At 45.1% G+C, this 26,486-nt stretch overlaps 1 protein-coding gene across 2 annotated transcripts in view; it reads right to left on the bottom strand.

The window, feature by feature from the left end:
- Positions 1–833: 833 nt before the first annotated feature.
- AUH (AU RNA binding methylglutaconyl-CoA hydratase) overlaps positions 834–26,486 on the bottom strand; it is a 161,171-nt gene continuing 135,518 nt past the window's right edge. For both annotated transcript variants that reach the window (XM_066368412.1, XM_066368413.1), the window contains 4 exons: positions 10,615–10,802; positions 8,000–8,050; positions 6,457–6,504; positions 834–1,427 (listed from right to left, as the gene is read on the bottom strand). In XM_066368412.1, coding sequence (XP_066224509.1) covers positions 1,350–1,427; positions 6,457–6,504; positions 8,000–8,050; positions 10,615–10,802 — 365 coding nt within the window. In that variant the 3' untranslated portion in view covers positions 834–1,349. The remainder of the gene's footprint in view (positions 1,428–6,456; positions 6,505–7,999; positions 8,051–10,614; positions 10,803–26,486) is intronic.

Genomic DNA, 26,486 nt, shown 5'->3' with positions numbered 1-26,486 from the left:
AAAGGACAGTGACAGGAAACAGCACTTTATTTGCAAATTATCCCGCATGAAATGCAAGCTTATCAGTAAACGAATGTAGACTCACCACCAGACAGTCACTGAAGAGCTGAATGGGACCTTCAGTAACCCTTCCACATGACGTGAGTCACCCACCTGCCAGTGTCTGCAGGGAGGGAGGTCGCACAGCCCTCGCCTCAGTGCACGGGAGGATGACCCGCTGGCATGGGGTCATCAGCGGATGGCAAGTCCATGTTTGCCTCCTTCAAGGTTCTGAGAGTTCAGTTTCCCAAATTAAAAACTAAGTTTCAGTGACTCACACCCCCTGCCCCAGGCAAGGTGGGGCCAATTCTGACCCGCTTGGCCCTCCAGGTGCGCCCGCTGTGCCTGGCCACCAGTGCAAAGGCAGGCTGTTGTTAGAAGAGGGAGAAAGGGCTGTAGACGTCCCCTCCTTTCCTTACTGAAATCAGGAGCAGATAACGGGGGAGGTGCCAGCACAGCTCCACCTCACCTTTAATCCACAACCCCAAGCCGCTTCCAGGGGCCAGCCCTGGCTGCGTGTTCCTTCTGAGTTAAGTCAGGGGGCCGGGCCACGAGCGGGCCACGTGCGGGGAGGTCTGAGCAGCACCACACCCCAGGCCGCAGTTTGCCCCCCAAGGCCTTTGGCCCCCATCGTTGACCGGCTGAATTCTCCACTGACCTAACTATATCCTAAGACTGACGATGGAAAGAACTCACCTGATAAAACCAGCGTGGAAAGGTGGCTTCCTCTAAAATCCAACATGCGACGTTCTATTTAACTCAAAAAGAATGGGGTAAGAGAAACACTCCCAGGCTTTCTTTTCGCTAATTTTATTTAGATTTGGTAAATTCCAATCAGAGCAGCTATCGATTCCTTTTTCAGTATGAGATGTCTGTGTAGGTGTGTTGGGTAGAACCTCACATTTTTGGTATAGGAGTAATTTTATTTTCCTAGTGCAGCACAGTAGACGTAGAGTCAACATTATTTCCTAGAGTGTGCAATATATAAATTATTGACATTAAAAAAAGTTAAGAACAGAAAGCTTCACCTGCGGGGAATATTTTTACGTGTCTACCTACTTCTGAATCTGTTTTGCCGGCACTCACAGGGGCTTCATAAATCTGCGTGGGTATGACTGAATGCGCAGGGGGACAGGCGCTCATGTGGCCGGCTCCAGAGGCTGAAGTCCCCGTACGGCTCCCTCGCTGTCCACCCGGTCGCTGGGCTCCGGTCGCTGGGGCTCCAGGTGCCGAGGCAGGCATCAGTACATCAGAAAGACACTCCCAGAAGTACCTTTGTCACACCGGCATTTTAAAGACAGCTGTTTCTTCTATTCTCCCTTATAGCGAGGGGACCTCTTCTCCTTAAAAGCCAGAAGCCCTTCAAGTCTGTCTTTTGTTGGAATGATCTAAGAAAAACAAAGCATTGTGTTACGGGTACCATAAAATACAAGTTCAACAAGCTTTAGCTGAGAAGACTACTTAGAACACAATTTAAAATTCTGAAATCTACTAGTCATTACAGCAATTCCAATTACATGACCAAATTTATTATTCTAACTCCAAACATGCTTTCCCCTCCATTTCAAATAGGTTTTAAATACTTAATAGGCTTTATTTTTTTAGACAACCTTAGGTTCACAAAAAAATTGAGGGACAGTTCAGAGTTCCCACAAACTTCCTCAAGACCCTGGCCATTCCCCCAATAGTAACAACTGTGCATGACGTACATTCGTTACAACTGATGAACCAATATCTACATATTAGTATTAACTAAAGCCCAGAGTTTACGTTAGAGTTCACTGTGTGCTGTACACTGGTAGTTCACGGACTCTAACAAATGTACATCATGTATCCAGCACAACACGGTCATACAAAACTGCGCCCTTGCTTTAAATATCCCGTATGCTCCACCTATTCATGCCTGTCCCCCCACCAGGTTGCCTCTTCCAGAACATTATATAGTTGAAATCATACATTATGCAGCCTCTTTTTATTGAAATCCTTCACTCAGCAATATGTACTTAAAGTTCCTTCATGTCTTTGTGAGCAAGACCTCCCTTCCTTAGATCAGGAATACTCTCTATTGTCTGGATGTGCCACGGTTCATCTGCTCACTGACAGGACATCTTAGGTGCTTCCACGTGGGCAATTATGAATAAAGCTGCTCAAACACTGGTCATGCTCTCGTGTGGACATCAGTCCTCAATGCATTTGGGTAAATACGCCATAGCGTGATTGCTGGCGCATGTGGTAAGATGATGTTTCGCTTTGCAGGAAATGGCCACGTTGGGGCTCACTTTTATGTGCATTTATTACTGACATGTGACGTGGAACAACTTTCCCTGGGCTCACTGGACATCTGTACGTCCACTCTGCTGAGGTCTCTGCTCAGAGCTCTTACCCATTTTTTCGCGGGTTATTTTCTTGCTGTTGAGTTTTAAGATCTCTGCATGTTTTAGGTACAAGTCCTTCATCAGTCACGTGTTTTGGAGATTTCCCCCTGGTCTGTGGCTTGCCCTTTTATTCTCTTTGCAGTGTCTTTTGCAGAACAGATACTTCTTTTAATAAAGTCAAACATCATATTTTTCTTTGATGGATTATACTTCTAGTGGTATATCTAAAAAGTCATTGCCAAGTCCAAGGTCACTAGATATCCTGTTATCTTCAAGAAGTTTTCTGGTTTTTCATTTTACATTTAGCTCTCTGACTCATTTGAGTTCATTTTTGTGAAGGGGTAAGGTCAGTGTCTAGATTCAATTTTTGTAATTGCATGTCCAGAAGCCTTAGTTCTACTGAATTCAAGACTATCTTCTCTGTGCAGAACCACCTTGCTCGTCTGTCAAAGAACAGCTGACTATATCTGTGAGTCTACTTCTGGGCTCCCTATTCTGTTCCATTGATCTATTTGTCTGTTCTTTTGCCAATACCACAGCATCTTGATTACTGTAGATTTACAGCTAGTCTTGAGGTTGGGTAGAGTCTGTGCTCAAACTTTGTTCTTCTTCACTCTTGTTTAGGCTAACCTGGGTCTTTGGACTTTCCATATAAATTTTAGTAATGGTTTGCCAATATAAAAAAGTAACTTGCTGGGACTTTTATTGAGACTGCATTAAATCTACATTAAATATTACTATCCATAAACATGGGACATCTCTCCATTTACTTAGCTCTTGATTTCTTTGACCAGAGTTCTGTAGTTTTTCTACTACAGATCCTGCACAAATTTTGTTAGATTTATACCTATTTATTGTTTTTGTGATAATGTAAATGATATTGTACTTTTAATTTAAAATTCCAATTCTTCACTGCTGGTATGTAGGAAAGCAACTGACTTGCTTATCTGAACCATGTGTCATGCACTCTTGCTATAACTGCTTATGAGTTAGTGTGTTTTTCTGGTTGAGTCATTGGGATTTTCTACATAGACAATCATGTCATCTATGAAGAGGCAGATTTATTTCTTCCTTACCAATCTATACACATTTTATTTCTTTATGTCTTTTTGTATGAGCTAGAACTTCTAGTAGATGCAGAAAAGGAGGGTGACAGGGGACATCCCTGTCCTGTCCCTAATCACGTCTGACATTAGCTCTAGGTTTTCTGTAGACGTTCTTGTTAAGTTGAGGAAGTTCCCCACGAGTCACCATTTGGTTAGAGTTTGTCATCAAATAGGTGCTGGATTTTGCCAAATGCTTTTCCTGCATCTGTAAATATAGTTGTATGATTTTTCCTGCTTAACCTATTGACATGGGTGGTGACATTAGCTGATTTTCGAGTGTGGAAAAACCTTGCATATTTGGGGAAAAAAACCTGTTTGGTCATGGCATATAAGTCTGTCACACGTTGTTGGACGTGATTTACTAATACTTTGTGGAAGACTTTTTTTTTTTAATAATCTCCTCTTACACATTTGTTTTTATTTGTTTATTCATTTTATAGAAGAGCGAGAGAGAGAGAGAGAGAAGGAGGGAGAAGTAGGAAGCATCAACTCCCATTTGTGCCTTGACCAGGCAAGCCCAGGGTTTTGAACCAGCGACCTCAGTGTTCCTGGTTGACGCTTGATTCACTGTGCCACCACAGGTCAGGCTGAGGAAGACGTTTATATCTACATTCCTCAGAAATAAAAATATGTAGTTTTCCTTTATTGCAAGTTTTTGGTATGGGTATCAGGACAATATTAAGCCTTACAGAAAAAGTTTTAGAAAGTGTTCCTTCTGCTTCTATTTCCTGAAGAAGATGTTCAGAACTGGTATAATTTCTTCCTTAAATGTTTGATAGAATTCACCAGTGAAACCATCTGGGTCTGGAGCTTATTTTGGAAGGTTATTAATTACTGATTTAATTTCTTTCACAAACATACTGTTCAAATGATCTGTTTCTCCTTATGTGAATTTTGGTATTTTGTGTCTTTCAAGGAATTGGTCCATTTTATCTAAGTTATCAAATGTGGGGGACAGAGCCATTCACAGTCTTCATTTATTGTCCTTTCACTGCCTATGGGATCTGTAGTGATGGACTTTCTTGAATTTCTGATATTGATATTATCTACCTTCTCTCTTTTATCCTCAGTTGCCTGGCTAGATGTTTGTCAGTGTTATAGATCTTTACAAAGAACCAAGTTCGGTTGTGTTCACACTCTCTACTGTTTTTCTATTTTCAATTTCATTGATTTCTGCTCTATATTATTTCTTTTCTGCTTACTTTGAATTTAACTTGCTCTTAAGAAGAAACTGGAAACATTATTTTAGACCTCTCTACTTTTCTAATATATACATTCAATGCTATAAAATCTAAGCAATTGCTTTCAATGCATTCCCACAAATTTAGGTAAGTTTCATTTCCATTTTAATTTAGTTCAGCAATATTTTTAAATTTTTGACAGAGACAGAGTCAGAGAGAGGAACAGACAGAAAAGGGAGAGAGATGAAAAGCATCAACTCTTCATTGTGGCACCTTAAGTTGTTAATTGATTGTTTTCTCATATGTGCCTTGACCAGGAAGCTACAGCAGAGCGAGTGACCCCTTACTCAGGCAGTTCAGTAATGCTTTTTAATTCTTTTTGAAACTTCTGTTTAGAAATGTGTTGTTTAACCTTCATTAAAAAGATTAAAACTTGCCCTGGCCAGTTGGCTCAGCGGTAGTGCATCAGCCTGGTGTGTGGATGTCCCAAGTTTGATTCCCCATCAGGGCACACAGGAGAAGCGCCCATCTGCTTCTCCACCCCTCCCCATCCCCCTTCTCTCTCACATACACACTCTCTCTCTTCTCCTCCCCTCCTGCAGCCATGGCTCAATTAGAGTGAGTTGGCCCCAGGCGCTGAGGTTGGCTCCATGGTCACCACCTCAGGCACTAAAAAGAAAATGGCCCCAGTTGCAATGGAGCCAGATGGGCAGAGCATTGTCCGCTAGTGGGCTTTCCAGGTAGATCCCAGTCAGGGCACATGCAGGAATCTATCTCCGCCTCCCCTCCTCTCACTAAAAAAAAAAAAAAAAAAGATTAAAACCCACCATTAACAGGTAGGATTTTCTCCTTATTTTTCTGTTATTGATTTCTAGTTTATTTCCACTGTGGTCTGATAGAACAGTTGGCCTGATTTCTGTTCCTTTACATTTGAGGAGGTATGACTTATGGCCAAGTATAATTTTAAAATTTTTCTTCAAACTCCGAGGTTAGTTGTAAGAGGTCTGTAACCTCCATCATGCATAACACATGTTCACACACAAAGACCAGGCGAACAACACTCCAGCCCTGGCTCTACCCCAGGACACGGGCAAGTGGAGCTGTTACCAGTTCCATCCTCAGGGAAGATAGAACAAAGTCCTTGTGCTACTTTAGATGCCCTAAAACTAAGCTACATGTTTCAGATAAACAGGAGGAAGGAGAGATAAAACGAGGAGGGAGGGAGGGAGGGAGGGAGGGAGGGAGACAAAGGGAAGAGAAAAGATTTGCTCTTCGACAGAAAGCCTAATTTGTGCACAAAAAAGAAAACTGTATAGTTTAATTAGTTAACTTTCAGTGGGCAGGAGGGAGGGCTGAGAATGTCAGGAGAAGCCAATGAGTCTGCAACACCTATACCCCCAGTAGACATGTGCTCAGGTCTGCCCTCTGCCAACCTCCCTACGCTGGAGTGAAGGTTTAAGTCACATCCACAGAATATAACATGAGCCATAGAAACAGCTATGGCACAAATGGTACTACCTTAATTATTCTAAGAGTTTTCTAAATTACGTGAACAAGAGTCATTAGTTTGTGAACAGAATCAATTATAAAAGCTGGTAACAGACAAAGAATAAAAACAGCTAATTCCAACACTTGTATGATTCTGGAGTGGGTCTGAGTACAACCCTGCTCAGTACTGTAACTCATCTGACATAGACAGAAGGTAAACATATTTTGTAAAGGGCACCTGCAATTGGATGCGACGGTATTACGTACCTGAGCATAACACGCCTCTTCTATGGCTAACCCTGTTACTAAATCAACCTGAGGATAAAAACATAATTCATTTCAGCAGGGATTACTTTTTAAAATATGGTATACTCAATATAAATGCAAATTTCCTAACCCTGTCCCAAAAGAACAGAATCCTTCGACATAATGCTGCAAATCACAAGACCAGTACAAGAGGCTCCAGAACCAGGCTGACTGGGTTCCCATTCTGACTCTACCATGTGTGTCACCTTGGGTAAGGCATCTAACCTCCCTGTGCCAAGACAGACAAGGGCACAGGGGGCTAACAGTACTACCTACCAAGTGGGGTCATCGTGAGGATTAAATGTGCTAGCCTACATGCGGGCTTCACGAGGCTCCCACGGTGCACAAGTGGCCGGAGACGCTGCGGTGCAGCTCCAGACACCGTGCAAGGAAAACGCCACACGGAAGCCACACCGAGTCTCTGGTCTCCTCGTGCAGAGAGAAGCTACTCTTACACGGCACTGGAGTCTATTAGTGTGCAACTGCATTATGTCTAAAACAACAATGTAAGCTCCTTAATTAAAATACTTTGTTGCTAAAAAATGCTAACCATCACCTGAGCCTCCAGTGAGCCGTAACCTCTGTGCTGGTGGAGGGTCCTGCCTGGATGTTAAAGAAAATGCAATTATCTGAGAAGCGCAACAAAGTGAAATGCAGTAACATGCGGCGTGTGTGTGTGTGTGTGCATGTGTGTGCGCATGTGTGTTCACGTGTGTATGTGTGAGAGAGAACTGGAACAGAGTAAGGGTCATATAAGGTATTTGCTACTAAATATTGCTATTATTATGTAAGAATTTAAAAATACCAACCTAATACTTTGTAAATGTTTAAAACTACATTTATTACTTAAAAATCAAATCTCTTTTTACTGCTGTATAGCCCAGGATACTACAGTGGGCTTTGGGTCTGCAAGGAATAAGTATCTTTCTTCAAAATTCCCATAATCTAACCAAAATATAACTGCTGTAATTAAAAGTCCAATGTGAATGCTGCCCACCAGCCCCTCTGGCAGCCCCTGGCCCCTTGGCCTGGGCTGCACCTCCCGGTAAGTCCAGGATACCCACGGACCCGCATGGGTTTGTGTGTCTCCCCAGAGGGTGCATAGTGGAGTTAAAGGCGGAGGGGCCAGGATGTCCCCAGAATGTGCTCTCAGTAATGTACTGCTGGCCTGAGAACACACAGGAGGCCCTCTTCCTTGGGTTTTCTATGAACAACTGGCCAATGAACTTCCAATTCAGTGGCAGAATAATAAACATGTCATTAGACTGCAGACCATCAGTGAAATCACCCGAATTCTGTGATTATGACACTGGATTAACAACTATTTGAAGAATGAAATCAATGACATAGGTAAACTCAGTAGTTTTCAGCAACAGTAGCACTGAAACAGTTACATTTCAGAGCATTAAAAAGTAATGCAGAAGTCTGAACAGAGTTCATTCAAACTGAATCTCCACTACCTATTCAATATTTCCACAACAAACTCAACCGTTGAAGAACTTACCTCCATCCCTTGGTTAATTGCTAATTTCGCCACTCGCATTGCAACAGGTCCCTAAAATTCAAATTAAAGTGACAGATTTTAATTATTATTATTTGTGCTAAGGATGGAGTACATACATCTCAGCAAAAATCAGAACCCCCATTGCTGGCCCTGTGCTGTCAGAGGCAGTGGTTGGGGAGTTTCTCTGGGAGCCCAGCAGGGTCTCCCAGGACTCGTGGCACCTGTACCCCATCGGCCTTCTGCCGACTGTGCAGGGCTGTGGCTCGCGGACTGCATGCCCGGAGGGTGGCAGGGGTGTGTACCCAGCAGGGGCTTAGCATTCTTCAGCAAATGTCCCTAAGAGACAAGAATGGAAAAGTAAAGGAGATAAACAGTTTGGTGAGTCACCCTGCTCCCGCAGTGTGATGGGAGCTGGGGTGGGGGTTCAGACGTCATGGTCATCATTAGCCAGCACCTCCCGGGCTTTGCCTCCAGGGTCTCAGGCCCCAGCTGTGTCTCTCTTCCTGGGGCAGTGACAGTGTGTCCTGCAGGCAGCGTTCCCACACTGCACAGACATGTTAGTCCTTCCTATGCGGGAGGGATGCAGGGAAAGAGCTGCATGTCCCCTGGGCGGAGAAAACCACAACCGTCCAGATGGGGGTTTACTCATTCATAGTTTAAATTATAGACTTTGTTCCTGTGTGATGAATTACATTCAATAGCACATTTTCAAATGTCTTTTGAATTAAAATAAAAGGCAGGCTGTAAATAACAGGCACAACCCAGGATCCCATGAACTGTGAAGTGAATGCACGGTGGCCTGACAGGTCTGTTCGGAAGAGGCTGCTGACCACAGCACTAACCCAGTGAAAATGTCCTCCTAAGTGACATGCTGAAAAATGTTTTTTGGAAGCCACCCTTGTCCGAGGGTTAGGTGTATCTCAGAACTCTTCCAATGAGATTTGCACGAGTGATATGCGTAACTACTGTTACTGCTATAAAGATCATCAATACATTTTTTTTTAAGCACAGTGCACTGAGAACCTTCTACACTCCCTTTGATCACCAGCTGACCCATCTGGGAACTGGTCAATCTTCTGTATTACATGAACCCCCTGAGCCCCGTCACAGTGTCGATGAAGACTTGCTCTGGGATGGCCCGAGGACTGCTCGTCTAACACACACTCGGGGGGTGCCCAGGCTGCTAGCCCACAAACCACACTTTGGCCAGCAAGCTTTAGAAAACTGGAAAAACAGGAAAATGAAAATGCTCTCAGATAGAAGGCTCATTTAATGAGCCAGGAGAGGCTGCACCAGACCTGGACGCAGGCCATACCCCGGCTTAAACACACCCCTTTATTTCAAATGAGGCACGGGTTGGCCATACAGGTTTAAGCCAAGGAGAGTCAGTTAACCAACATTTAAACTATTACTTCTCTTGACACTTGTACATTTAATCTCGCTTTAGGTAGACATACTTCCCTAATATTTTGGGGAAATGTAAATACTGAAGTGACAGAACCTAGTTTTTTTAAAGCAGTAAGAATCTTTTCTATTTGCTTTCTGTGCATCGGGTCAGAGGACAAGGCTCTGTGCTACCCAACGTGAGGAATGATCGCTGTAAGGGCCCTGCCCGGAGAGAGCTCAGCGACCACAGCTAGTTGAGGACTGAGGTGGTATCAGCCCCAGGCACTGTGGTCTCAGAAGCCAACTCACTGTGAGCCCCTCTGATAGCTCTCAGGGGACAGCTGTGTCCCAGAAGGCCTGGCCTTTGTCTGACAGCAAAGAACTCCAGGAATACCTGAAACTGGATGCAAAGCTCCCAACAAATAAGGAGAGATTCTGGAAAGGGATTTCCTGAGACTCCCCCTAACAGGTTATGAGTCCTGTTTACATTCAATGACCGAGTTCAAGAGGAAGTAATTTTGATTCCAGAAATGGTCAGGGGGGTTATAAAACCCAGAACTCCATTAGGGATAGAGACAAATCGCTAATTGTTTACATACCAAACGTCCTTTAGTCCATGATTTCAGAAGAAAGGAATATTTGAAAAACAGACCAAAAAGAGTGTGAGAACAAAGTCACCCTTAAAACAGGACCCTGAGTTCTTATAAGTAAGAAAGCACAGAGCGAGCTCCAGATCTGAACGTGCGAGTCTGAGGAAGTACACTGTCCTCACCAGACTTACTGCCTGTGCCCCCCTGAACACAGACCCAGGAAGACACACACCTGGCGCTGTCCAAGCCGCCATGCCAGGTGAAGCGGCATGGTGGGAGCGCCCCCTTCTCCTCACCTGTGCTGCCCTGCGCTGCGGCTAGGGCGGCCCCGCGTGGTGGCCCATCCATTACTCTCTCCACATGTACGGCTCCGGCACAGTGCTCTGTGGCCCATGTGACAAACATGCTTGTGATGCACAATCAAAACGTGGCCGCAGTGCAGGCCCCAGGTTAGCCCTCACTGTACCTGGGAAGGCCTGCACGCTCACCTGGTACACTCTCTGTAGCTGTGCAGCAGCCGTGAGCTTCTCTACCTGGACAGCAGGCCAAGGACAGCGTGCACCCCTGAGGTGACTGCTATTTTTGTGAACGTGCTATACAGCTACCTAAGGAGAGAACAGAAAATGGGACTGGAAGTACCTGAGGTAAAAACTCTCTTGCTAGGTCCAAAGCCTTTCTGTAGGCAGCATCTCCCCCCTGGTTCTGCTCCAGAACGTGGCTGACCAAGCCCACGGCTTTGGCCTCGTGGCCGTCGAGCACGCGTGCGGAGAAGATGAGCTCCTTGGCCAGGGACACCCCAATGGCGCGTGGCAGTCGCTGCGTACCCCCTGCAGGGTTTGGAGAAGGGAAATGCAGGCGATCACCTGGTGCCCTACACTTGTAACATTTCAATTATTTTATTTCTTCATGTATAAAAATAAACCAGAGCCATACTTTTATGTCAAAATTAGTAACTGGAAAACTACTTCAGAACAGAATGTAATCTCTTAAATAGTTTATAAAACTAACATCAAGAAGAACTTGGGAATCTTGTACCCTGTTCTGTGACTCAGCAGCCCTGCATCTTATTGGCACTCGTCACCAGCTCATCACCATGCGGGGAAGTGAGGACGCACAGCCGGGGCTGACAACACTGCGCTCTGCCCACTCACCGCAGGAGTAAATGACAGCCCAGTCCGTCAACCTTGGCATCTCTCTTTTAGCTTAGGTTAAACTTTTCAAATTCTGAGAAATTCAACTCATGTGCTTTTAAAGAACCATTTATGGTCAATGACATGTAAACTAATTTTGTGTGTGTGTGTGTGTGAGAGAGAGAGAGAGAGAGAGAGACAGACAGACAGACAGGAAAGGAGAGAGATGAGAAGCATCAATTCTTTGTTGTGGCACCTTAGTTGTTCATTGATCACTTTTTCATATGTGCCTTGACCAGGGGGCTACAGCAGACCGAGTGACCCCTTGCTCAAGCCAGCAACCTTGGGATCAAGCTGGTAAACCTTGCTCAAGCCAGATGATCCTACACCCAAGCTGGTAACCTCGGAGTTTCGAACCTGGGTCCTCTGCGTCCCAGTCTGATGCTCTATCCACTGCACCACTGCTTAGGTATCTAATTCTAAAACTTAATAAAAATAAACACAGATAATTACTCATGAAAATAGGTTTCGTGCTGGTTGTTACTACTCAGTGCAAGTACTAACTGTGCCTTGACACTGAGGCTGGGATCTCCTTCAACAGAAAGCTGCACAAAAGCAGGTAATATTCCTACTGGAAGTCTCAGCATGAGAAGAGCCGCAATATTAAGATTAGTCTGCCTGACCAGGCAGTGGCACAGTGGACAGAGAGTCGATCTGGGATGCTGAGGACCTAGGTTTGAAACCCTGAGGCCACTGGCTCAAGCGCAGGGTCACCAGCTTGAGCCCAAAGTCACTGGCTTAAGAAAGGGTCACCGGCTTGGCTGGATTCCCCTCCCCCAGTCAAAGCACAGAATGAGAAAGCAATCAATGAACAACTAAGGTGCCACAAAGAAGAAAAGAGTTGATGTATCTCATCTCTCTCCCCTCCTGTCTGTCTCTGTCCTTCTGTCTCCATCTCTCTCTGTCTCTCTCTCTCTAACTCACACAATTGTGTATATACATATTAAGATTAGTCTAAATCATCCTTAAATGGCTGCCAGGCTGTCCAGCCCACTGGTAACCCAGAGGCAGAGGAATGGCTGATGGCCAAGTTTCAGAGGAGAAAACACAAATAAGCTCACTGGTTTTGTTTGGCCCATGGAGCTTACACTTCTTTCTGTATTACTTACCAATGGCAGCTAACAACTGGGTGGGTGATTTCATACAGAAACTGATTTCTATCTAAGCGTCAACCACGGCTGCCTGTTTACAACACAACTCCTCTGCACAGTTCCAGCACTGCCCAACACCCTGTACAACACCCTGGACAACACGCTGGACGGAGATGCTGGCTTTCCTTTACACAACTTGAGAAGCAAAGCAAACTTTTTCTTGCTTGCATCTCAATCAAAAGTGGAAAAATGAAAAATAAAGACCGCAAGTTTCAAGAAAGCATATTTCCCTTCAGTCATTAGGTCTATTCCCACATGTCTAACAGAGCATGGCTGCTTTGAAGGACACAGCTTACACAACCGTATTAACAACCACAACCCGTACTTAGAAAATATGGGTGATTAAAAACAAAACCCTAGATGAATTGGAAAAGGACTGACATTTCCAACACGGATGATTCTTAATATAACCACTGTGAATACAGCTTCTGTAAAACATAGTTAGTTATTAAGTGTTTGCACTGCCCAAGCAGTTAGAAATGGTAAGTTTGTAAGTGTTGTACTCGACATAGCAGAAAACGTGTCTGAAAATGGGAGCCCTGGCAAATTTAACCCTAACTGTAAACACTGTCACTGCAAGTGTGGTAAAGATAGCTCTGAGAACGTATGGGACATGGAAAACACAAGTTATTTATGCTGTTTCCAAGGGCAGCTGATTAGAACAGAGATATAAATAATACAACCCACATAGCTATATTTACTCATGGGGCCGGGTAGAATTTCCATCAGACTAAAGAACTTAAGGATGTGCGGTTCCTGACAAGCACAACATCAGGAAATCATTCTTCTTCGTGTTCTGTAAAAAGTTTAACGTAGACTGGTCAGAATAACAAATGTGACCCTCCATGGTCACTGTTAATGCGGCACTTTTACTCAGCTGAAGCTCAGTGTTCTGCAAGCCCAGAAAACCTAAGCTCATTCACCATACCGTTTCATTGATGCTCTCATTCTCTGGGAATGAGGATTTTGTACAAATATAACAAAGGAACAGTTATGAAACTAACACCAGGCACTAGACAATTCAATGCTTCTCAATGAACTAAATGCTGGAGGATGTGATGTCAGGGCACAAAGCACCACAGAACCCAGAGGAAACCCCACTGGATGGATGGATATACTAACTACATTTTGTATGTTCATTTCTTGATGTGCGGCTGGGCTGTTTGCACCTCTTGGCTACTAGGAACAGCCCTGTGACATATGTGCACAATTCTTCAAAGTCCTGGCTCCATCTCTTTTGGGTAGACAGCCACAGGTGGGACATGGGACTGCTGGGTCATACAGTAACTTTATGCTTAATTTTTAGTTACTATGGAAAAAAAGTAACTTCACCCACCAATTACCTTCCTATCAAGAGGACCACAGTGTTCCAACTTCTCTATACTCTAACTAACACTTGTTATTTATTTGGTTTTTTAATAATCGCCATCCCAATGGGTATGAAGTTGTATCTCACTGTGGTGGCTGATTTGCATTTCCCTAACAACTCATGAGGTCATGTGCTTACAAGCCACTTGCATCTTCTTTGGAGAAAAGCCTACTTACTCCTTTGCCAATATTTTTTTCCACTGGGATTTGTTGTTGTTGACTTGTAGAAGTTTTCTATATTCTGAATATTAATCCATTGTCAGCTACATGATCAGCAAATAGGTTCTCCCACCTCATGGGCTGCCTTTTCGCTATGTTAATAGTTGTCAGTTGCACATAAGTTTTTAATTTTGATTAAGTCCAATTTGTTTTTTTCTGTTGTTCCCTGTGCTTCTGATGTCACATCCGAGAAACCACTGCCAGATACAATGTCACTCCATTTTCCCCGTTTTCTCCTCAGCATTCTGTGGTTTCCGCTCTCACGGGAAGCCTTTGATCCACTTCAAGGTAACTTTTGTCCGTGGCGTAAGGTAAGGGTCCACTTTCATTCCTTCCCAGGTGGAAATGCAGTTTTCCCAACCCCATTTTTTGAAAGGAGCTATCTTAAATACACGACTTAATTCACTCTTTGTTACTTTAAGTAGTTTTCTTTAGAAAACCTGTTTGGTAAGAAGTCATCTGGCTCACTTTCCTACGCCGCAATCAGTCTGCAGAAATCTGAGACTGATCGTCTGAACTGGTTTTACATTTGTGCCCTTGAAGACAACCACCCTCTCCCTACCACCTCCAGGAATATAAAATTTGTGATTTTAAATTTTATGAAAATGATATGGCCCGTCCAATCTGCCTTTCTCAATTAATACTGGCCGTGCGAGCAAGGAGCTGGGGACACGGAGGCAATGGACTGCGGCACAGTGTGACAACGGGCCACTGGGACCGCTGCACAACCTCAGGTGTCTGCTGACGCCTCATGAGTCGTGACCCACACTAGAAACGCTCTACGCCAGCATGCGACTCTAGTTTGGAAGTACTACTGTGTTGATAAACAGCTATTTTCTACTATGAAATTAATAAACAAAACGCTACAGCTCAGCGGCCAGGACTCGGGGCTCAGCACAGCTCCACACCCCGCAGCCAGAGAGACAGGAAGCGGCCCTGGGACCCGTTATGGAAGGAGAGGGGTCAGGTTTTGTTTTCTTTTTGTTTGTTTTGTTTTTTTTTTGTATTTTTCTGAAGTTGGAAACAGGGAGGCAGTCAGACAGACTCCCGCATGCACCCGAGCGGAATCCACCCGGCATGCCCACCAAGGGGAGATGCTCTGCCCATCTAGGGTGTTGCTCCATTACGGCTGGAGCCATTCTAGCACCTGAGGCAGAGGCCATAGAGCCATCCCCAGCGCCCAAGCCAACTTTGCTCCGATGGAGCCTTGGCTGTGGGAGGGGAAGAAAGAGACAGAGAGGAAGGAGAGGGGAGGGGTGGAGAAGCAGATGGGCGCTTCTCCTGTGTGCCCTGGCCGGGAATCGAACCCGGGAGTCCTGCACGCCAGGCCGACACTCTACCACTGAGCCAACCGGCCAGGGCTGAGGGGTCAGGTTTTAAGTCCAAATGTGAACAAGTGTACTAGGGAGAATGTATTTCAATTCAGCTTGCATTAATTCTGAATATTAAATTCTAATATGAGCTCGGAGTTGGGCGTCGTTCTCACGGGCATTTGACTTCGGGATCAGCCAAGTACCATCTGTAGATAAGCCTTTGGAATTAAATAAAGCTGTTCCACTCTGACAGCAGCCCTGCTACCTGCAACCCCAGGGCTCTGTGTGCCTCCAAGCAAACTCTCACCACTGTCCATCCCAGCGGCCTCCAGCACAGAGCCCTGACTCCTGGCCGGGCCTGCTCTGCTCTGAGGTTCAGACACCACTTGTCCCAAGTCACTAAGGTAGGTTGCAGAAACAGGGTCAAACCTACCTAATTCTTACCTGCTATATAATAAGAGCAGATTATGAAATGAATATATGTTTTGAACTTACTGGATAAAAAAAGGTATGTGTAGTATATATAAGAAGGTATATATATATCTAACCAATGTCCCCAAACAGTTAAGTGTCCCTGGAGGGGCCAGCCTTGCTCACTACAGTATTTCCAAACCGTTCTGCGTTGTGTGTGTAATATGACGCTGGGGTAGGGACAAAACTGCTACAGCCTTCTGAAGACCGAGAGCCCGCCCACCACTAAGTAAATGCATCCGCACCCTTCCTGCTTCTGTCCCCAGGAAGCACGCAGGCTTCAGGAAGCCTCGGTTTCCCCGGGCTAGTTGAAGGTCTCCGAGATCACGGTATCTGCAAGCAACATGCACCCAGGACCCCCACAGGTCCTCCACCAGCTACCAAACCAAGGAGATGTGCACAAGCTGAGAATGCCCACAGCAGCTCAGCGGCTCCCGCTAAAGAACCAGTCCCTCTGTCATTCTCAGGCACAGTACACTGACAGCACACTTTGCTTCCACAGAAAACAATGACTCCTGAGTCACTTTATCACCTACCAGAAAAGGGGGCCCTATGGCATTTCATGAACCTGCATGAAGGTGCATCAGAGTCGTAAGGAGAAGCTGCGATCCAAAGCCGTTTACTGTGTTAGGAAGAAAAAGAAGACCTTGGCCACCACCCTGCCCCTTCCCATGCAGGGGTGAGCCTTTCTGCCTGGGCTCTGTGAACAGAGACCAATGCAGTGGGTGTGAGGCAGCCCAAAGGCATGCATGCACTACTCATGAGCTCCAAAGTCACACAAAGAGACAGTGGGATCTGAGGACACACTGCTGTAAAACGCAGGATGGCAGGCAATTGTTTGCCATGCGACAGAACTTACATTACTTCTGTTTAGGCACATGGCTACCGCAGCCAAAGACCTGCCTCCTGCCTGCTTGGAAGCCCAGGAGAGCAAGCGGACAACACTGAGGGGCAGAAGGAGAGGAGAGTGTGACCTGGAGCTGAGACAGAGGAACACAGGGGGCCTGAGGCGCAGCGCAGGGGGTGTGAGTGGCAACAGCAGCCTGAGTGGAGTGGGCCAGCCCCCGTGGGAACTCTGGGCCCAGAAGGACTGGGTTTAGTCTGAGGGTAAGCGGAAGCCACTGAGTGCCAGAGGGTATGAGAATATCATCTGCAAGCAGTGGTATGAGAATGCCATCTCTATGGGAGATCGCGGTTGGAGAACAAGCCACAGTCACTGTAAGCCCAGAAGAGGAAGGGGGCAAGCAGATATTCCTGCTGTTGCGTCAGGGCACCTACTGGCTCAGAAAGTGCAAAGCAGGTCCCTGAAGCTTTCCACGCTTGTCACTAGCTGCTCAACCCCCACTGCCACTACTAAAATCCTGGTCCTTCTTTTTTTGAAACCCCCCCCTTCTATTCATCCCGGAACAGTCGAGATCCCCAATAATGGAGGCTGAGGGGCCAGATCTCCTTCTCTGCCCTGGCACAGCTGAGCAGGTGTCCAGGTCAGGTCCAGCGTCCTGGAGGCTGGGAGTCCCAAACCTGTACCCTTGGAGTACAAGCCTTTCTGAGCATCCAGGCCACACAGGGGCAGTGATGTGCAGACCTGATGACTGGTATTCTGACCCAGACCATGGTGTGCACTGCCTGCTTCCATTCTGTGCTTGAAGCTGGTTTGCTAGCCAGCTACTGGATCTGGGAACCTCGCAGTAAGTTTCCTGTCTACTCAGGGAGCCCAGAGTCAATTTCTGTTGCATGCTTTCCAGTGTCATGAATGGCACAGACACGTAGTGTTTTTTTTTTTTCTTCCTCTTTCGAAAACAGATGAAGCTCAGTGGGAGTTTATGTTGTACCTTTTGCAAATAAAATCCATTTGTTCAATCACTGATTTATTGGCCGAGTGACCTGAAATGTGCTAGGCACTGTCCCAGGTGCTGAACAAACATGATGAACCTGATACCCCACCGCTATCCCTGAAGGTTATTACCTCAACAGCATAGAGGGCAGAGAGGAGGCAATAAACACGCACTCAGCAAAGGAGCGAGTTGTCATGAGCATTGTGGAGAGAATGTAAGGCAGGAAATTATCGTATTTTTTGCTCCATAAGACGCATTTTTCCCCCAAAAAAGTGGAGGGGAAAAGGCCCGAGTGTCTTATGGAACAAAAAATATATTTTATTAAATATTTTAACACACCATTTGGTTCAGAATATTTTTTTTCTTATTTTTCTCCTTAAAACCCTAGGTGTGTCTTATGGAGCGAAAAATACGGCAGTTCTGAGATAGTCACTAGATGGCTGGTTTAGACTGAGGGTGGGGGGACCAGCTGGATGAACATGAAGCCCACGCCTGATGCTAACAAGGCAGCCACCTGGAGGTCACGCAAAACACAGGGTGGTGAGATCAGTCACATGAAGACCCGAAAGGGAAGCCGCGCGCAGCACGGTTGGGGAAGAGGAAAGAGGCCCCTGGAGCTCCGAAGAGAAGGCCGTGCGGGGAGTGATGGAGTGAGGCGGGGCACTCAGGGTGCATTCAGATGACAGAGGTGCGGTACAGGGTTACATCTCTCTCACTCTACCATACAACACGGAGCGTTCTGAGTGGAGAGTGACAGAGTTCGACCTGTGCTTTGGAAGAGGCCTTGGAAGCTCGGAAGAGATGACAGGGGCAGGATAAGAGCAGGGTGCCTAGTAGGAGGTACCCGTCCTGTCCAGGTGCAGTACGATGGCGGACTGAACTGAAGTAGGGCAGCGAAGGAAGGGGTAGGGGCTGAGATCTGGGGAAGTGTTGCCCAAAATTGCTAGTGAAATGGGTGTGAGAAAGGGACAGCTCAATGCCTCGATTCCCGGCTTAAGCTCATGAATGAAGGCGGCGCTGTTTCCTGGCGCTGGGGAGCCTGGAGGTGACGGGGGTGCACTCTGGCCACGTTCAGTGTGTATTTTACATATGGAAGTGGGGAGTCAGGCATGTGACTGGATATGCAACCTGCTTATTAACAGTCAATTTCATATAGACGGCACTCAAAGCCAGGGGCCGGGATGAGGCCACCCCAGGAGGCTGTGCAGGTGAAGAAGCAGTGCCCATGGAGGTGCGGTGAAGTGGGCATATGCAGGAGGAAGGTGACACTCAGCAGCAGCCCACCCTGAGACACCTATACCACTGCCACTCACCAGCCTTCTTCCAATGAAGCTCATGTACAGGGGTCTTCTAGGAAAGGTTGCCACACGGAAATACTAGGAAAGGTTTCCTCCACGACGCTGTCATCTGACACCTGGAGCAATGGCAGCTACCTTATGACCCTGACCAAAGCCAGCAAAAGCTGAACCCTCAAACTAAAGACACCATGACAGGAAGATGTCACTTAGCTGCTGAATGTACCAGTCCTGACTTGCTTTACTTCATATGATATTACAAGGTATTGTCTCAGTGTCTAAGCTGTCCGAAATAGGATTTCCTGTTGTCTGGAAGTACAGATGGATCGAGGGAAGAGATTTGGACACACATGCTGAAGAGTAACGGCAAGCACACTGGGGAAGGATGGTAGGGCTTCTGGGAAGAATTAATTACACGTTGAGATTTGTGGTCACGAGGTGAGTCAGCATGGTTATCCATTTTCCTTTCCAGTAACTTCTAGCTGTCTGGGGGTGGGCACAGAATGGGCAGGTAAGACAAGTAACTGTAACAGTTGACATTTATCAAGCAGACACTTCCTACATATTAATTCACTTATTTAATCCTCACAGTTCCCCTGTGAAATTGGTGTGAAGGTAAGGTCACTGTGAAGGACGTCATTATCACAAAGGATCACAGAAGCTACACCGTGTGGGGACAGGATGGTGCAGCTGAAAGTGAAAGTGTCCGTGGTCCTGATCAGTCCAAGGAGACCTGGAGGTTAGGATGCTGCAGGGTGAGGGGCAGGAAATCCAGACTCAGAATGGAGATGTTAGTGGTGATGCTGCAAGTTCAGGGTGTGACCATGGGCGTGCCAGGCTCAGGCAGAAAGGAGGCAGACCTCTGTAGGTGATCACAGAGCGAGCTGAAATTCGGTCCTGTGGGAGGACTGGGGAATGCACAGAACGTGCTTGTCACAGCTCCTGGGACAGGCTTTCCATGCTTAAAATCCCACTGAGCGGAAAATGTAAGGACACTGGGGACCCATCATTCTAACTGAGACAAATAGCATTTTCTTAGCCAATCTAAAGGCTCTACCAATTTCTTAAAATACTACGTATCAGTCTAACATGATTTCTCATCATATTTAGCATTCTGAATGCTGATTACCTAACTCAACACTTAGTGAGTTCAGTAAGGGGCGTGTTCACGTGGAGAAAACAACTCTACCGAGTATGAGTTACATTTCCTTCTATGTGGCATTAAACATATAATGAAATGAAAACAAAGGATTTTAAAACTTCACTGGTCAAATGAAAAGCTTGATGGTGAGGGGCCAGAGGAGCAAGAGTCCAGATAAAGGGTGGACGTCGGTGACAGCGTGTGGGCTGCCAAGAGTGAGGGGAACTGCAAATGCCCAAGGTCGTTCACATCCAACTCTGATCCTCTTCCTGACACTGAACTTCTGGAAGTAGGTAGCTCTGAACTCTTGTCTAAAGCCACAGGCAAGATAACAGGATAAAAACACTGCAAGTGGGCTTTCTGCCTTGTTTCTTTTGCTTATACCCTAAGTTTATAGCTTAATTCGTAAACAGTTGATTCTTTGCCTTTATTTTTTTTTATTTTAGATTTTATTCATTTTTAGAGAGAGAGAGAGAGAGAGAGAGAGAGAGAAAGAGAGAGAGGAAGAGCAGGAAGCATCAACTCCCATATGTGCCTTGACCAGGCAAGCCCAGGGTTTCAAACCGGCGACCTCAGCATCCCAGGTTGACGCTTCATCTACTGCGCCACCACAGGTCAGGTCTGATTCTTTGCCTTTATTTAATAATTTTCAAAATAACAAGATAGTTCCCTGGCATAATGCAAACATGACCAGCTTGTCTTTTAATCGCTAAAAACCATCATAAACTTACAGATTCTAACAGAGCTGATACATTAGAATCCACTGCAGTTATTGTTTTTCTTAATGCTCAAACCACCCCCATCTTTGGCTGATGAGAACTTCCTTAGATTGGCTTTGGAGTTCTTTCAGTATGACCTTTAGTCTCTGCTAACCTCTCGTAATCTGGAATCACATGTTCCGAGCTCACCGTGCGTGTCTCCTGCCCAGACCGAGTCAGCCACTTCCCCAGAGCCCTTGTTCCTTTCAGTGGGCCCGCAGTTTAAAATCTAACACTTCTGCTCATGTCAGGGTCGGGTTCACTTACAACAACCAGGAGTTTGTACATGTGTTCTGCATGTTCTTCCCAACAGGAGATGAGCGTCAAGAGTGAGCACTAACAAGCCAGCAAGGAGACAGCCCCGGGGCAGTGGGCCTTGACTGTGTGACATCACCAGATCTGCATCTTTCTCCCTGGCCACTTGATTCAATCCAGCCTCTTTAACAAGAGCTACAATTTTTTGCTTCAATTGAACCACTTACTTTCTTCTCTCTGTAAGTCACCCACAAAACTCTGGGACCAGTTTTCTCAGGGCTGCATAAGGACCACAGTGGCCACCCCTCTCCATTAGAATCGGGTTCCTTCTGTTTCTCCTTGGCTATCCTCAGCCTGCACCTCTGTTCTCCAGGTTGCCTCATGGTCTGAAAAGGCTGCTGAAGTCCTGCCATCATGTTTGCAGACCAGGATCAAGGAAGGAAGACAAAGGGACTAGCAAGAAGGTGCTGTTCTCAGAACCATTAGTTAAGTCCCAGCAACAAGTCCTGCTCCACCTCACTGCTTAGAACCTGCTCATGTGCAGTTACGGGGGTGGGAAGGCCTCCTGCCCACCGAGTGTTTTGACATAGCACAGGGAGTAAAACTGGGACTCTTATTACTGAGGGAAAATTCAAACGGCTAAAGCTAGTTTAATTATGTGACAAAACGCTTTCATGTTTATGTAGTATTTGAACAGAATGAAAATATATTTGAAATGCCATATTCCTGTTCCAATTTTTCTCCATCATTTCATCTATTATTTTGAGAAGGCATCAAGATAGTTCTCCTAGATAATGGCGTCCTGGGACTATACCACTCACAACAAATTTGAAGTAGCCACTTCTATATCAACAGTGGCTTAAACACAACAACCTCATTTTTTGCCAAGAAAGCAAGAAATGAAGTTTTGCACTGTCGGGCTGTGTCCCCTGCTGCCCCTGGGCACACAGGCTCCTGTGGCGCGGCAAGGGGCTGACAGCAATCTGGCCCTGTCACCTTCTCCTCCCAGACCAAAGTCCCCAGAGGTGGAAATAAACTAGATATAGATGCTACTGACATTTCACAATCAATTATAATTTAAATGTAATATGCAAATGAGCACAAATTATGGTTTTAGATTATAAATTATGTTTTTGAAATATTTACAAGGGAGAAGATGCCAACTGTTTTTTGTTTTTATTTTGAGGGGGTTTCTTTCTTTTTTAGCCTTTACTTTTCCCTTTGTTATGACTTCACGAAGAAGGAAGCTGCACTGATATGGGCGGAGCGCCTACAACAAAACTTTGAGTTGAAAGTTATGCAGATACTGCGTTAAGGGCATCTACTGATACCAGAACTGATCTATGACCTCTACAAGTCAATGTCACCTCTGAATCACTTCTAACCCCCTCTCACACACAGAAGGCCCCACTTCATTTTTTCCTTGAATTGTGGAGGAAACACCATGGAACAACGTTAGCTTTGGATCACAATACCCACTGCAACAGATTACTGTGGAAGTCTATCAGAGCACTTCAGGCAAGCGCTTTCTGCACAGATCAGGGCTAGCTGCTTACAAAACGCATTTCCTTTTACAATGAAACATCAGGGTCAAAGGGGAGTGTGCTATGTGAACAAACATGGCATGTTTACTGGTCTCTTAATAGATGTGTCACAATCATGCAAAAGCATAAAAATATTTGTTCTTCAATCTGTGACCAGTATTTAAAGTGTTGTAATACTTTCTATTCCCTGAGGCTTTGTAGCATGTTGTACAGCAATGAGGAAACACACACCCACATCTCAGAGAGAGAGAAAAAGAGAGAGAAACAAGACAGGACCAAGTGAGGAGAGAAATCTAATTGGTTGGACCCCAGCAGAACCTATATGAAATACATCAGTTTGACCTCTATCTAGCTTATGATAAAGAAGTATTTAGCAAAAGCTTAAAAACTTTTAAGAATTAGGGCAAGGTTAAAAAGACTGGCAGTAAAAAATATTTTTCTAGAACAAATTAAGCTGACAGGCAAGAAATTAAAACCTTTGTGCTACAGCTTTCATAAATATTTATTATAGATGCCTGACCAGGTGGTGGCACAGTGGATAGAGCACTGGCTTGGTACGCAGAAGACCAAGGTATAAAACCGTGAGGTCGCTGACTTGACCACAGGCTCATCTGGCTTGAGGGTAGGCTCAGCACCTTGAGCAGAGGGTTGCTGACTTGAGTGTGGATCCTAGATATCACCCCATGGTTGCTGGCTTAAGCCCAAAGGTAGCTGGTTTAAAGCCCAAAGTTGCTGGCTTGAACCCAAGGTCACTGGTTTGAGTACGGGGTCACTGGCTCAGCTAGAGCTTCTCAGTCAAGGCACATGTAAGAAAGCAATCAATGAACAACAAGGTGTTGCAACAAAGAACTGATGCTTCTCATCTCTTTGCCTTCCTGTCTGTCCCTATCTGTCCCTCTCATTTAAAAAAAAAAAAAATATATATATATATATATATATATATGAAAGCTTTTTTTACTATTACACTATTACCCCATTCACTGATAGAGAACAGATATATCAAATTATTCATTAAAAAACAAAATTATATTTATTTTCAAATGTTTACATGCACTTTTCACAATATTTGCTGAAGCATTTATATCTTTTTTTTAACTTCTGAAAAATATATTGTCATATACTGAATGAAACATAAAATCTTACTTTTTACAACTACTTTAAATTTATTTGATTTCAGAGAGGAAAGAAGAGAGAAACATTACTTTGTTGTTCCAGTTATTTAAGCATTCAGAGGTTAATTCCTGCATGTATCCTAAGTGGGGATCAAACCTGCAACCCTGGCATACCGGGATGATGCTTAAAATTACTTTAAAGAGTGCTGTGGTAAACAGCTGTCCATTTGCAGCTACCCAGAATGCACCACTCTACACATTCCTCTGCCACTCCGCCCTGGTCGTGCTGAGGGGCCCCTGGAGGGTTCTCCTGCCAGTACCTCTCCCACCCTGGCACTGCCAAGCAAATTACATTAGCCAGACTGTTCTCTCCTGCTATCATATCTTGAATGGGGCAATGGAAGAATGAAGGAAGTGGCTGGGTTCACCAATTCAAGCAAAGACTTCCACACAAGCTATGCAGGCAGATAAAACTCTCTGTGATGGTAGAAATGGTTTCTGTCCAGGCCATCCAACATGGGAGTCACTAGCCACGAGTGGCTACTTGTGTAGCTCCATGACTAGTGTAGCTTATGTTTAATTGTAGTTCATTTTAATCAATTTAAATTTAAACAGTACATGTCGTCAGCAGCCACGGCACTGGATGGTCTGGGTCTAGTTTCCTGCTCCTACAGCCTTCCATGAGCTCTGTTTTGGTCATATTTGTTTCTGTTGCAAAACCAAAGAAATCTTCTTAAGATTTATAGATTCCTTCAACACACACAGCGTCTTCATCAGTGATGCCACCGGGCGCATGTCTGCTCCACTTCCCCACAGCTCACCCGTCAGGCGGAAGGAGGCTGCACACACCCACGACAGACTACGCTCCAGTCTCAGCACCCTCTGTCACACCACAATGAGAAGGGGGACATCCAGAAACCACGTGACTCGCCACTCTTCCTACACAGTGGCACCACGTGCAGGGAAAGGACACCTGCAGATGGGACCGAAATGGAAACCTTCCCCACGGCCTTCAGCATACGCCTGTCCCAGGCTGGCTGAGGTCAATGCAGTCATCGCCCAGAGGAAGCTTAACCAACAGAAGTGGCTCAGTGGATTCCTCTGTATTCTGATACCTATCTGTGGTATACATTTGCAGATTACTATTGCTTCCTTTTGAGATTACTTATATGTGTGTAGTTATAGTATCAAATGAATATGAACATGTATACATGTATGTATATTCCTAACAGCCTTACAGAAGATTCTTGATTAATTTTAATACAGTGATATTTATAATGTTTTGTGTTCACATCACTGGTTAAATCGTGGAAATACTTAAAGGAATTAGCTGATTTAACAGCTTGATATTTATCGATATCAAGAAATTCTACCCCTTTATGAGTTCTATCACGTTATACTTTTTTTAAAAAGTGCCTGACGAGGCAGTGGCACAGTGGATAGAGTGTTGATCTGGGACACTGAAGACCCAGGTTCGAAAACCCGGGTCACTGGATTGAGCAAGGGGTCATTGGCTCAGCTGGAGTCCCCCCACCCCCTGTCAAGGTACATATAAGAAAGCAGTCAATGAACAACTAATATGCCACAACGAAGAATTGATGCTTTTCATCTCTCTCCTTTCCTGTCTGTTTGTCCCTATCTGTCCCTCACTCTCTCTCTCTTGCCCCCCCAAAACTCTTAGCTGAAAACAATTATGTGGTAATATTCCCTACTCCAAATGGATGATGAATATAGTAATGCACAGACCATGTAGTCTGTGCTTTAGGAAGAAACTGTTTCACCATCTCTAACAATTAAATAAGAACTGGTTTAGTTATTTAATGCTCATTGCAAGTCACCTCAGAATTCCATGGCTTAAAACAACAAACATTTATTCTTTCATAGTTTTGGTGGCTCGGGAATCTAGGAATAACTTGGCTGAACCTTCTGGCCCTGGTTCCCTTATGAGGCCACTGTCCTCTGTAGTTCAATCACTCGGTAGCTGGCAGACCCTCTGGGTCCCTCCCCCCATGAGCCACTCCCCAGAGCGGCCTCTTGGCATGGCAGGTGGCTCCCCCTTAAGGCGAGCAGTTCAAGAAAGAGAATGCACTAGAGGAAAGCCAGTCCTGTGATAACCTACCCAGAAGTGCTTCCTCCTTCTTCACTCCTGCCACCTTCCATTAGAAGTGGGTCGATATGACCAGCCTTCAGGAGGGGAGGGGTCATACGCTGCCTCCCACAGGACGAAAGCTGAGAATCAGCATACACGGTAAAGGTCACCTTTTTTTCTGTCCTCACTAAAATGTTTTTTTCCCAGATCACACTCAGAGAACAATTTCCAAAACTTCAAAATCATCTTTCATTCTTTCAAAATGAAGGAGATGAACAGACACGTTAACTATTCATCTTTTAAAAATAATAGAGAGGGAAAAGTGGAAAGAGTATAATGTTTAAGATGTTCCTTCTGGAAAGCTTGTCCCATAAAAAATACTTTGCCAACTACTATCAAATTAGAGATAGCGACCCCAGCACACCAACAGTATTCTGCATGAGCTCACTTAACTGTGTCCTTCTAAAATTCACTGTGTATCAACAGAGTAGACAGGCTGTTTTTCATAAAGACTGGACCTTGATGTTTTCGTTAAAAGAGGGGTATACCATAATTCCCCATGTATAAAATGCACCCTTTTTCGAAAAATTTGGAGTCTAAACGCTGGGTGCACCTCATAACAGTGGTTATAGAGTTTTTTCCCTGCATTTCCTGTTTTTTTTTTTTTTCACAGATGAGTTGTTGTATGAATTTTATGATGAATAAAACTTGAGTTCAATAACTTCATGCAATACATTTTTTTCTTCAAATATCAGGCCCCAAAATTAAGG

This window comes from Saccopteryx leptura, chromosome 2, assembly GCF_036850995.1.
Source record: "Saccopteryx leptura isolate mSacLep1 chromosome 2, mSacLep1_pri_phased_curated, whole genome shotgun sequence".
Classification (NCBI taxonomy): Eukaryota; Metazoa; Chordata; class Mammalia; order Chiroptera; family Emballonuridae; genus Saccopteryx; species Saccopteryx leptura.
This window is presented reverse-complemented; position numbering and strand designations above follow the sequence as displayed.